The following is an 11,594-nucleotide window of genomic DNA, read 5'->3' as shown; positions in this document are numbered from 1 at the left end:
CCACGGTAGTGGGCATTGTTGAATTGGATTCTTTAGAGCGGTTCCATTTCTTCACAAACGGGATAAGGGGAAAATTGAATAAGAAGGCGGAACCACTAGTAATTAAGGGCAGAAAGACAGTAAAAGTACCCTGCTTAACTGATCAGATAAAAGTGGCCAAGTGGGAACAGTACAAAAGGCGGTATGCTCAAAGGAGCACCCACGGGGGCCTGGAAGAATATCCTTGCTGCCGAGAAGATGGCTTACCTCGCCGCTGGTTGCAACCCGGTAGGCAGAGGCAAAGGCAGAGGGATACACCTATGGGCAACCCTGGGAATCCTGAGTCTAGCCATGTACCTCATGAGTGGCCTCCCCAACCCTAAAGAAGGAATAGGGAAAGAAATAGACCCACAGGAGACTCAGCCAGAGCCTACCTGGGGCCAAAATAGAAGACCCAGGGTACGTTTTGACTGTCCAGAGAGGCCAAAGGGGGGAAATTGTAAATACAACGACAGTAGGCTCCAAATGAATGAAAAGAAAGGGAAAGCCATATATGATAACCCGATGGCAATGCCTAGAAAAAGGAGAGAGCTGAGTAACCTGCCCATAATACCGGTATGCAGAAACTGTAATAAAACTGTGTGGGTTGGGGGCAAAAGAGAGTCTACCTTTGTAGCATATTTACGAGTAAACAAATTGTGCTACGATAAAAATAAATTAGAAATGTGCACCCTCAACGGGAAAACATATTGGGTGGGACAGAATGAAAAATTCCAAACAGCTTCATTGAAAAACGAACCCATCATCCTAGATCTATTAAGCGAAAACGATGAAAGAGTCTGCTTAAAATTAGATAAGATCTTCTGTTTCTCTAAGGATGAGGACGGAATGGACCCAGAAAATAAAATACAGAAGGTAGCCCAAGAGCTAAGGAGGCAAGAATTAGAAACAAAAAGGAAAAAGATGGAGCAAGAGAGAATGAGGTCACTTAGCGAACAATATGAACAGTTAGAGAAACAATCTAGTGATTGGAGCTTGCCTGCCCCTAGCATGAACCTCTTTGTAGATTTGATACAGGAGATTGCCACTGAATTAGGACTGTCTAACTGTTGGATTTGTAGGGGACTGAAGTCAGCTGAACGATAGCCCTGGAAGGGGGAAAGTTTAGCACCTGAGCAACTCCTACAATGGGATAGCAAAATCCTGAAAACAATGTCCCGACCCGAGGGGTGGACCTTGGATGAGAGAATAATAGGGACAACCTGCATTAGCAGAGAAGGTAACGCATATACGGAATTAGTAGGATACACCCCCTGCCTATCCACATTAACCGTAAACTCTAATAACAAAACTAAAGTGTGGCAGCCTGAACCACTGAAGGGGTACTGGAGCAAGGAAAGGGAAAAAGGGTGTAATTGGGTCAGTGAAATTGAATTGTGTTAGCATGAGTTAACTGGTGCTAACCCCTACCGTTCCTTAACTGACTTAAAGGAGTTTTGGGAGAAACCAGAAAATGCAGATATTAAGTGGAGATCCCTGAATAGAATTTACTGGGTTTGCGGGAAAAAGGCTTATAGCGAATTACCCCGGAAATGGAAAGGGTCCTGCACCCTTGGGATGATTAGACCCTCCTTTTTCACTTTACCCAGATCAGGCAGTAACTTGCTGAGAGCCCCATTGTATGAGACCCTCAGCCGAAAAAGACGAGAAACAAAAAGAGAACTTCCGCAGGCAGGTGGAAACCAGAAATGGGGAAATGAGGAATGGCCTGCAGAATGTATAATAGAATACTATGGCCCTGCTACCTGGGCCCAAGATGGAAGCTAGAGTTACCGAACTCCGGTCTATTTACTAAATCGACTAATTCAATTGCAGGCCGTGGTAGAAATAGTCTCTAATCACACCTCAGATGCATTAGAGCTCTTAGCTCGGCAACATTCGCAGATGAGGGCTTTTGTGTACCAGAACAGAATTGCCCTGGATTACCTGTTAGCAGAGGAAGGAGGTGTGTGTGGAAAATTCAATGAATCTGAATGCTGCATAGAAATTAATGACTATGGGGAAACAATTAGGGGTTTAGCAGCCGAGATTAAGAAAGTGGCTCATGTACCAATTCAAAAATGGAACTCGATACTTCAGGCTTCCTGGTGGGACCAATTATTTGGGGCAGGAGATTGGTGGAAGAAAGTGGGATTTTTCATTTGATGCTCGGTGGCGGGGTTAATCTTCTTACCATGTTTGATACCTTGTTTTATCCAACTGATTCACACGGTAGTTCAAGAGATGCAGATCGCATCATTACCCATGGATCCCGAATTGGCTTCAGGGGGACTAAATAAAAATAACGCAGTACCAAAAATCATGAAGCTAAATGAGAGAAAGAGCCGGGCCGCTGAGGTACTTGAGAGGTTCGAAGCTCGAATACAGGAGGGAAATGTGAAAAAAACTTATTAGAGTAAATCGGAGGAAAGGATGCAGACGGAATAATGTACGAGGTTGTTAAAATAGTTGGTTAAGAGGCTTTTTTATCATAAAAAGAAAAAAAAGACTATAACCGAAACACGAATTAAATAGGTTAAGATAGAAGGGGGGGGATTGTGATATATGTCCTAAAGTTAATTCGTGTTAAATGTTATAATATGTAATTCATTCTCTGTAAGATGTAAGTTCATTTCTAATCGTGTATACCATGGGTTAACTGGGACTGAGACAGCACGACGGGGGACATGAGGAATTCCTTTGCTAGAGATTGCAAGGGAGGGACATGAGAAAAGTATGCCAAGAATTACATGAAAAGGGACACGAGAAAACCTCTGCCAGGAATCGTTAAAAAGAGAACAAAGACAACGGAAAAGGGAGATGGAGAACCCGGAGAACCGAATGATTACATCAGATCGATATCTCATCCGTCCCCTCCCGACATTAACATCTCTACACAGCACCTGGACACAGCCATCAAGGACATTGTTTTCCAGAGCAAATCCATTCAACCGCACCAGAACCCGAACATGAATATCTAATGAGGCTGCCTCGGAAGAGGGAATCTCGGGGTCCCGATTTTCTCTCAGCGATCCAGTGTATAAAAAGAGACAGCTTCAGACCAGAAATGTGAACTTGGGGGGTGACATACTGACAGAGTGTGTTACCGTGTTCACCCAGTGCCGAAACCCTGGAGTTCGACGCTGACCTTTTAATTGTAGCTATCGGAGACTGCTATTTTGTCTCAAAATAAATTCTAAAATTTGATTTATTGAATTTGGTCTATCGCATTTATTACAGGATTGAAGAAGTAGACATTTTTAACCAGGCTTCACTGGAGTAAACTATGGAGAAATGGACTGTTCTTTGTAGCATCTTAATGTTGTTGCGGGAATGCTAATTCTAATCAAAATTGGGGACTGATGTGATTGAGATTTAATTGAGAACTTTAAAGCCCTTGCTCCTGGGTTAAAAGGAGGTCTCAGCCTTTGAGACAAAGATGATTTTAGACTAGAGGAAGCATTCTTAAACGATACCCCAGATACACTGAGAGGCCCATAAGTAGCTAAGGGAAAGGCTGCTAATGGATAAAACAGCACAATCTGCAAAAACTCCAGGCGGTTGCAGATTTGTGACATTGGGAGCCACTAGACTATTTTGTCTTGTGGTGAGTGTCTCCATGAGACTCTAGAGAGACTCTTCTCCCAAAGTAATGAAAGATTATATTTAAATGGTAAAACTGAACGAAAATCACAAGTTGTGTCTTGCTATGTTGTTTTGTAAGAAAGTGAACAGTGTAGGGGGAGAGAAGAGTGTTTTTGAAGTTTCATTCTGTTTTATTTTTGGTTTTCTTTTCCCAACTTTTTTTTCTTTTCCGTTCTTTTAGCGTGTGTTAATAAAACTATTTGTTTATTTTTAAGTTTAAGCCTGCTTTACTTTTCTCCTAATCTTTCTCCCACGAGAAGAGAATAAACACTAAAATCACTGCACTAAATTTAGCAACCAAAATTTAGCAAATATAAAACCACTACATTAATTAGTGTTTCTGCCCAGTTTTATTAAATTAAAACCATTACAAAAACAAAAACCCCAGCCATGCAAAACAAAGCAAAAAAACACCAAAACATTTACTCACTTGTATCTCCTGGAAGAAAAAAAACTGCAGATACTGAACCTGGTTAAACCTTCCTTGGCAATTACATGTAGTGTCAGAAAACTGCAGATCAAGCCCCATCCCAAATGGCACCACTGCCCTTGCAGTGATCATTATAAACCGGACAAAGTCTGAGACTTAGAGAAGCTACTCCAAAAATAAATTGTGGAGTTCAGCTGAGCAACTGGGACAGCACTGAAGATGGAGTTGATGGTGTATGACCTTCAGTTACCAGAGATTTTAGCAACTCCCGTTATTCCTGACAGCGAACACCACTCAGATTAGACAAACACTAATCAACTTTTTTTTCCACAAAGTTTAACAAAACATAAAATTTAAGCTGTACTTGTAATACTTGTAATAAAGAAGTTTCAGATGGGTACTGAATCTTTTAACCCTCTTATAGTTTACACTGCAGTAAAACTTGGATTAGTTTTCTTAAATACAAAGAAGTGGGTTTTGAAATACACTTTATCACTTTCTTATGTAAAATTTAATTTACAAAAGTAGATGTGATCTAGCTCCTTAGAATATCTCTAACATCATAAAGCTAAATGTACTTCCTTGCTATAGGAAGAATACCAGGGAAGGTTGCTTAGGGTCCTTGATGCTGAAAGTTTAATTCTATCACAAAATCATTTATCTGTGGATGACCCTGGTTTAAGACCACAGAAGGATGAAAATCTCTAAGCTCCTTTCCGATTCCATCCTCCCTGCCATATTCAACAGAACCATAACCCAGATCATAACTCAAAGGAGCATTTGAAAGCAGACAAGGCACTGATCTAGCAGTCAGTGGGGAACTTGATTTTTAGCCTAAGTAAAATTTCATGTGTTTTGTCAGCAACTGGTCAGCTGGGAGTGAAGAAGAAGGACATTTTAATGACACTAGTGTGAGGGGAAGGGTTAGGAACATCATCCCATGAAGATGGAAACACTGGTTAAGTCCAGGAAACTGCAACATTTATGAGGAGCAGGCAGAAGAGCAGGCCATCAGTGAATTAGCTCCTGCTTCCCAGCAAGTTCTGGGCAAGGCACCCTGAATTAGCATCTTTTTAGCCCAACAACTGAGGATATTCAGGAGTAAACACAATAAACTGAGCTTTCGCCTTTTTTTTTTCTCCTCTTGCCTGACCACAAGCACAAAGATTTACACTAAGCTGCCGCCCTAAAAATATGAAGAAAGAGACTTAAGAAATCTTGACCATAACACTTTCTTTCAGTTTTTTCATCCCAGCAGGAGAAAGGCTTTTCCACCAATCTTTCTTGTATATAACTATTCTGGTTCTGTTACAGATGCAACCTTTGCTGAAGTATTTGTCTGCACTTTTTTTCTTAAGCATCAGAAATCATTTAAGACATTGATTACTGTTAACAGTACAGTTATATAATTAGTTTTCTTAGCAAGCTACCTTTCCTACTCCATCTTGGAACATCTATTTTACAAGCAAAGTTATGATTACAATGAAATACAAGCATTCTCCAAGCCAAATGATCTATAAGTAACATTTCATTATAGCTACAGCATATTAATGTCATGGTCTAGAGCCTTGTTTCTGAAAGCAATGTGGTATTAGTTTCACAGACTGCAATCAAATTTTGTTTATTCCTGTTTGCACACTTCTGCTTGGCACCTGTTGGGGTTGGTGTAGGAGTTTTCTTACCAGGCTTTGCCAATTCACGACCGTGGTGCTGTTCCTGCGGGTGCGCAGGATGCTGGCCTGGAACACCTGGGAGTTATCGCTGCAAAAAGAAACACTAGTCAAACGCAAAAGCCATTTCCTTCCTAGCAAAAAGCACCTCTTCATACCAGCTCAGTTTCAAATGCTGTGACAGCTCTCCTGTTGAGACAAAGCACTCCAGAGACAGGTAGGTAAGAACTCTTTTAGCTTGTTGGCAGAGAGTGCAAATCAACTCGTTCATCCTCCAATTCCCAGCTATTTCAATTAATCATTTTGTGTCTTCAGAATAATTGAAGAATTTTTTAGACTGTGGGGATTTATTATGTTTGGAATGGCTGCTGCTTGTATATTACTTCAAATGTCACTCAACAGAAAAAATGTATTAATGGCTTGTAAGCAGTAACTGAAACCAGCTTTGATCCCACAGATAAAACAGAATTTAAAAATACAGCATCTTGATAAATCTTATCACTACAGACATTTAACATCTTCTGAACATTTTTCCAGGAAATGTTAAATTAAACTTACAGTAAAGCCAGTTTTTAAGGCCCCACAGCAGCGTATCCATTGAAATGGTATAAGATTATTTATTTGACACAAAATTAACTTCTTTCTCAAGGCAATTTTAGTTCTACTGATTCCTAAAGCAAGTTTTACTGGTCATCACCAGTGTTTCAACAGCCAATGATCAGCACTTAATGAATGTGACTGCAGAAATAAACTAAATTTTATGGTCGCTAGAAAAAAAATGTTGAGCCACAACCCTATAATCCTCATGCTCAAAAATCAGAGAGGAACTGCACAGGTGAACAAATCCAAATGTAAGAATGTAATTAGATTCAAATTACAAAAATTCACATTATATCTTTTTTGTTTCTGCTGCTAACCTGGGATGAATAAAGCCCCCCACAAATACAATTTCTTGAAAACTAACCTGACCAGCAGCACTACCTTGCTGTAAGTACTGATAATCCTACTGCACTTTCATTACACACCATTGTCAGAATCCTCTAGTTTAAAACACACCAGTTAGACACATAAGATTTAGACAGCTTTTATGTAGCTGTAAATAAAAAAACAAATAAAGCTTATACTGTGAAATAAAAGCCAACAGCAACTGGCAGCACTGTACTTTCTGCCAAGAAAAAATGCATAGATTCTCCTCCAAAATGTCAAGTACATAGGACCAGACATTTAATATTTTCCAAGAAGTTTCACTCAGCTCACGCCCAGGAGAGATCAAACAGCTGCCATTTGACAGAGGTGGAAGAGGAGAAATTGAAGGGATCCATGACATGATGTTTAGAGATGAGTTTTGGCTGAGGCCAACAGCCACAATTCTTTTCAGTGTAAGTGTACTGGTTGGCATGCAAACACAAGACAAACAGCATATCCTGAAATCTAGGGTCTGAGTCAAGAAAACAGGTTGGAACAATCCTGTCCCACATTACCATAGCCTGAGTCCAATACTCAATGTTAACTAGCAGAGAGGGAGAGAAAAAATACCTACAAATAATGCTATCTTTAATTTCCCTTGCAAAAACACCAGAACTGGTCAGATCTCAGACTTTTCACAGAAAACTACAGTTCCCATTAAAAATATTTTTTTTTGGCACAAAAAAAGAGTTAAAAGTTCTGTGAAAGGTAACTTTTGTGACCTAAAACATTCCACTTATAACTGTTCTCTGGATCTACAGCAACTCATTTTCCAAGTCCCTTACTAAAAAATGAAGAAGTCAAAACAGGAGGCAGAGGAGAAAAAGCAAGCTGTGTAAGAGCAAGAGCTTTTGTTTCAGTTTATCCAACAAAGCCATTCTGGGAAAAACTGAAGTTTCTTGCCAAGAGCTGTGATCTTGCAAAAACAGTATTCTGGTGGAAAATTCCAAACTAACAGGCAAACCACTGCAGCCACCTCAGATTAGTACAATGGCATTTCAGTTTTATTTGTATGAACACCTAACTCATAGTGTATGCACAGTGTCAAGGAAAGAGCTCAGGCTCATCCTTCTATCTGCCCAAACCCTGAACTAAATAATTTGTTTGGGGTTTTTTTTAAGAGTCGAGGGTCTTACAATTTACAATTTACAAAAGGCTGACATTATGAAAACATCTTGTCTCAGTTACACAATTAGTTTACCTGCTCAGAAACCTCCCAGAGGAGAGCGGCCATACACAACCCCTCCATACTGCATCAAAATATTAAATGGGAGTTGTTTCATTGTGATTATGTAAAAGAACCAAAATTACATTCACTTAACATTAAATCACGATGGAATAGGCAAGAAGTAGTATTTCATCTGAACTGTCAGACACTGTTAACAATTTTGGTAAAAGAGGTATGAGAGTTTTGTTCATCACTTGATCTCCAGTTCCTTACAGAAAAAGGGAAAAAAATCAATCCACCAGGAACTACTTATCAGGTTGTGATAAACATTAACTATTTTTTGTTCACTGGAGATCAAATAACTCAAGATAACAGGAAGTTACTATGTCACTATCTAAGCTTATAGGCAAACAGACCCTTGCCCATTCCTTCTCTACTTGCTTAATCAGCTTTAAGTTTCAGGAATTCCAGCTTACAACTACAGCCTTCATCTCTGCGACCACCGAGGGACAGAAAGAGACCCTCCTAGCAACACGTCACACATACATCATCGGAGGAAAGAAGCAAGATAAAAGCAAGACTGAAAAACCTGCCAATTTACGGCAGTTGGTGGAGCGAGACTCCCCTGCCGTCCAGCACTGTATTTGCCTTTGCTTTGCCTGCTGTAATGTAATAAATTCCTATTGGAACTTTTCTTCATGTTCATAGTCTATTACAACATAATATACTACAGTTTATGAAACTTATTGTCAATATGCTCTCCCAAAATGCAGACACACCACTAACAGTAGCACATGGACCACCTTACAGTTGGATGGAAGCCACACCATGTAGCAGATGGGGAATCTCACAACTTCTCAACAGTGAAGAGGAGACAAGAAACAGCCCTTTGGGTTATAAACTGTTGGGGGTTAGGTTTGTTCCTTTTTTTTTCTTATAGGATTTTTCCCCATAAGTTGCTAAGAGACTAAGTACTGGCGCTTAGATGGTGCTTGACCAACACAAAGGAGGTGGCTGAAAGTCAGGAGGGGGAAGATCACAGAGTTTTGGGGCAGAAAAAGGACAGGGCTGGGGGAGCTGGGGGGTCTTGCTCTGGGCATCGGAGAGGACAGTTGGGCTGCTGCTTGCTGTGGGAGAAGTCCACTGTCAACAGAAAACCTGGTCCTGGGAAAATCTACCATCATCTGCTCGTGTGCCCAGGAATTCTGAGCTCCTTTGCCTGCCCTGCTAGAGCTGGGCCAGCCCTGTCTGGCCGTCGTGGCTTCTTCAGCACTGCTCTTTTTGCTACACTGTAGCCCTGCACCCCCCTGCCTCCAGGAACATCCCCTCTGCCTGCCGGGGACATCCTGCCGTCCCAGCCACCAGCCCGGGACTTTCTGCCGTTCCAGCTTGGTGCTCTTGGAGTCCCAAGAGATCAGACTGCCCCAGGCTTTGTGAAACAAAGCCCCTCCAGGTTCCTGGTTCTGTTTATTATTAATGCTGTAGTTGTTGTTGTTTGTTTGTCTTGTTATACTTACTAGTAAAGACCTGTTATTCCTTTCCCCATACCTCTGCCTGAAAAGCCCCTTTAATTTTCTAAATTATAATAACTTGGAGGGAGGGGATTGGAATTCCCCATTCCTAGAGAGGCCCTGCCCCTCCTTAGCAGATACCTGTCTTTCAAACCAAGACATAAACTTACCCAAATAAAACTGTACAAGAAACCCCACCTGTCTGAAAGCTTTCACCTGCCCCTTGCCTGCCACTGCCACTTTCTGTCCTGTCAGCTGTAGAGAGCCAGACCTGGCAAACACCCAACCCTCCTGCAAACAGACCTACCACAGGCTGGTGGCAACATCCAAGCACAACTGTCTACACAACACATTGTATTTCTCCCAGTAATGCATACTACAAAAATTAGTATCCAGGAAAATTCCTGGCCACCTGACACACTGTTTTACACCAAATGTAAAACTTACATCAAGGTCCCGTGAAACTACCCTCCTGACTGAATTTGCCTGATTGTTCCAAAAGCATTTACTGTTGTAATCATACACATAGCAGTGATTTATTTTGTTCAGACTTGATCCATTACAGAAATCATCGCGATTGTTATTCGATGTATAAGAACAGCCACAACTTTGACGTTGCGGACAGCGTTTTCCTGAAACACAGCAGACCTTGGTGAAAACAAAGCGTTTCAGTAAAACCAAAGCCCGTCTTCCCGGGCTTCCTCGCACCCCTCCACACGTTGATATGTTCCCTAAATCCCTCCCAGCCCGGGACAGCGCTCAGGAACCCACTTTTCCCCGCGGCGCCGCGAAGCATCCCCAGAGCCCCCGCACGGCCGGGCCCGGGCCGGGAGCCCCCCGGGTCCCTCACCTGAGCCCGTGGATGAGCGGGGCGCTGTTCGACCGCCTCAGGCGGCTGCCGTCGCCCGGGGCCGTGGCGCTCCCCGGCGGCAGCTCCAGGTCCAGCTCCATCTTCTCCTGAGCCATCGCGGCAGCTCCGGCTCCTCCCGCTCCGCCCATCCGCGGCCTCAGGCCGCAGCTGCCTCGGCCCTGCCGAGCCCGCGGGCGGGGGGTCTGCCGCATCAGCGAAGCCGTATCCTGGGGCTCCGAGGGCGGTCGGTGCCCCCTGTGCCCGCTGTTCCCGCTGATCCCCGCAGCTCCCGCGGGCCCCGGGCCACTCTCCCCTCCCGGCCCCAGCGCAGGCGGGCCCGGCCGCAGGGCGCAGGCGCAGCGCTCCGGCTGCGGCCGCTCGGGCACAGCTCTGGCAGGTTTGAGGTGTCCGGAGTGTGTTCGTTCTCCAGAGCTCTCTCGCCAAGAGACACAGTGCTAATCGCTAAATAGCGAAAATATCGCCAGAGTTCATACCGAGCTGTTGTCGCTTGCAGAAATACCAGTGGATGGTTCTGTGCAGGCCCAGACAGCTCCAGGAATAAAGAATAAAACCAAACGTTTTCAAAATTCTTTAATAGCTACATGTGGCCCTAGCTTATATCCAGAAGAGGTCAGTGCCACACTGGCTGGTGGACAGTGCTAAGGCTTCTAACTCTTGGGAAGAAGTGGGGAATCTGGTTTGCCTTAACAGGGCATTAACCATGGAATGGTTTGGATTGAAAGGGACCTTAAAAACCATTTTGATCCATCCCCCTGCCATGGGCAGGGACATCTACTATCCCAGGTTGCTCCAAGCCCTGTCCAACCTGGCCTTGGACACTTCCAGGGGTGGGGTAGCCACAGCTTCTCTGGGCACCCTGTGCCAGGGCCTCATCACCCTCACAGGGGAGAATTTCCTCCTAATATCCAATCTAAACCCACTCGCTTTTGATTTGAAGCCATTCTCCCTTGTCCTGTCTGTGGGAATACAGCTTAGAAGCAGGACTCAATGTACTGCTGAACTCATTCCAGAAGTAGATGTGTTAGAGGGTTACAAGCCCTGGCAAGTCAAGGCAAGACCCTGAAGAAGGAAAAGATTAGGGTGTATGTATGTATGCATGACATCACAGGCCTGTACAAGTCCGTAGTAGCCCATAGTTAAGCAATGTTACTAAGAAACAGATATGATTGTTATGCTTTAAAGGTATACAAACCAGCAGTGTGTTCAATAAAATTGGCTTCATGATGCAAACCATGGGGACCCTGTCTCTTCAATCGCCCAACAATTGGTGTCCTCTGTGAGGATAGTGATGTCCGCCTAGCTGAGCGGCTGTCGG

General features: G+C 43.2%; 1 protein-coding gene across 3 annotated transcripts in view; it reads right to left on the bottom strand.

The window, feature by feature from the left end:
* Positions 1-10,407, bottom strand: part of LOC120764849 (P2R1A-PPP2R2A-interacting phosphatase regulator 1-like) — a 113,507-nt gene extending 103,100 nt beyond the window's left edge. For 2 of the 3 annotated variants that reach the window (XM_058423892.1, XM_058423891.1), the window contains exons 1-2: positions 10,259-10,407; positions 5,776-5,854 (exon numbers count right to left, since the gene is read on the bottom strand). In XM_058423892.1, coding sequence (XP_058279875.1) covers positions 5,776-5,854; positions 10,259-10,407 — 228 coding nt within the window. The remainder of the gene's footprint in view (positions 1-5,775; positions 5,855-10,258) is intronic. The other variant, XM_058423893.1, reaches the window with a different exon arrangement.
* Between the last annotated feature and the right edge of the window lie 1,187 nt (positions 10,408-11,594).

This window comes from Hirundo rustica, chromosome W, assembly GCF_015227805.2.
Source record: "Hirundo rustica isolate bHirRus1 chromosome W, bHirRus1.pri.v3, whole genome shotgun sequence".
In the NCBI taxonomy this organism is placed as follows: Eukaryota; Metazoa; Chordata; class Aves; order Passeriformes; family Hirundinidae; genus Hirundo; species Hirundo rustica.
This window is presented reverse-complemented; position numbering and strand designations above follow the sequence as displayed.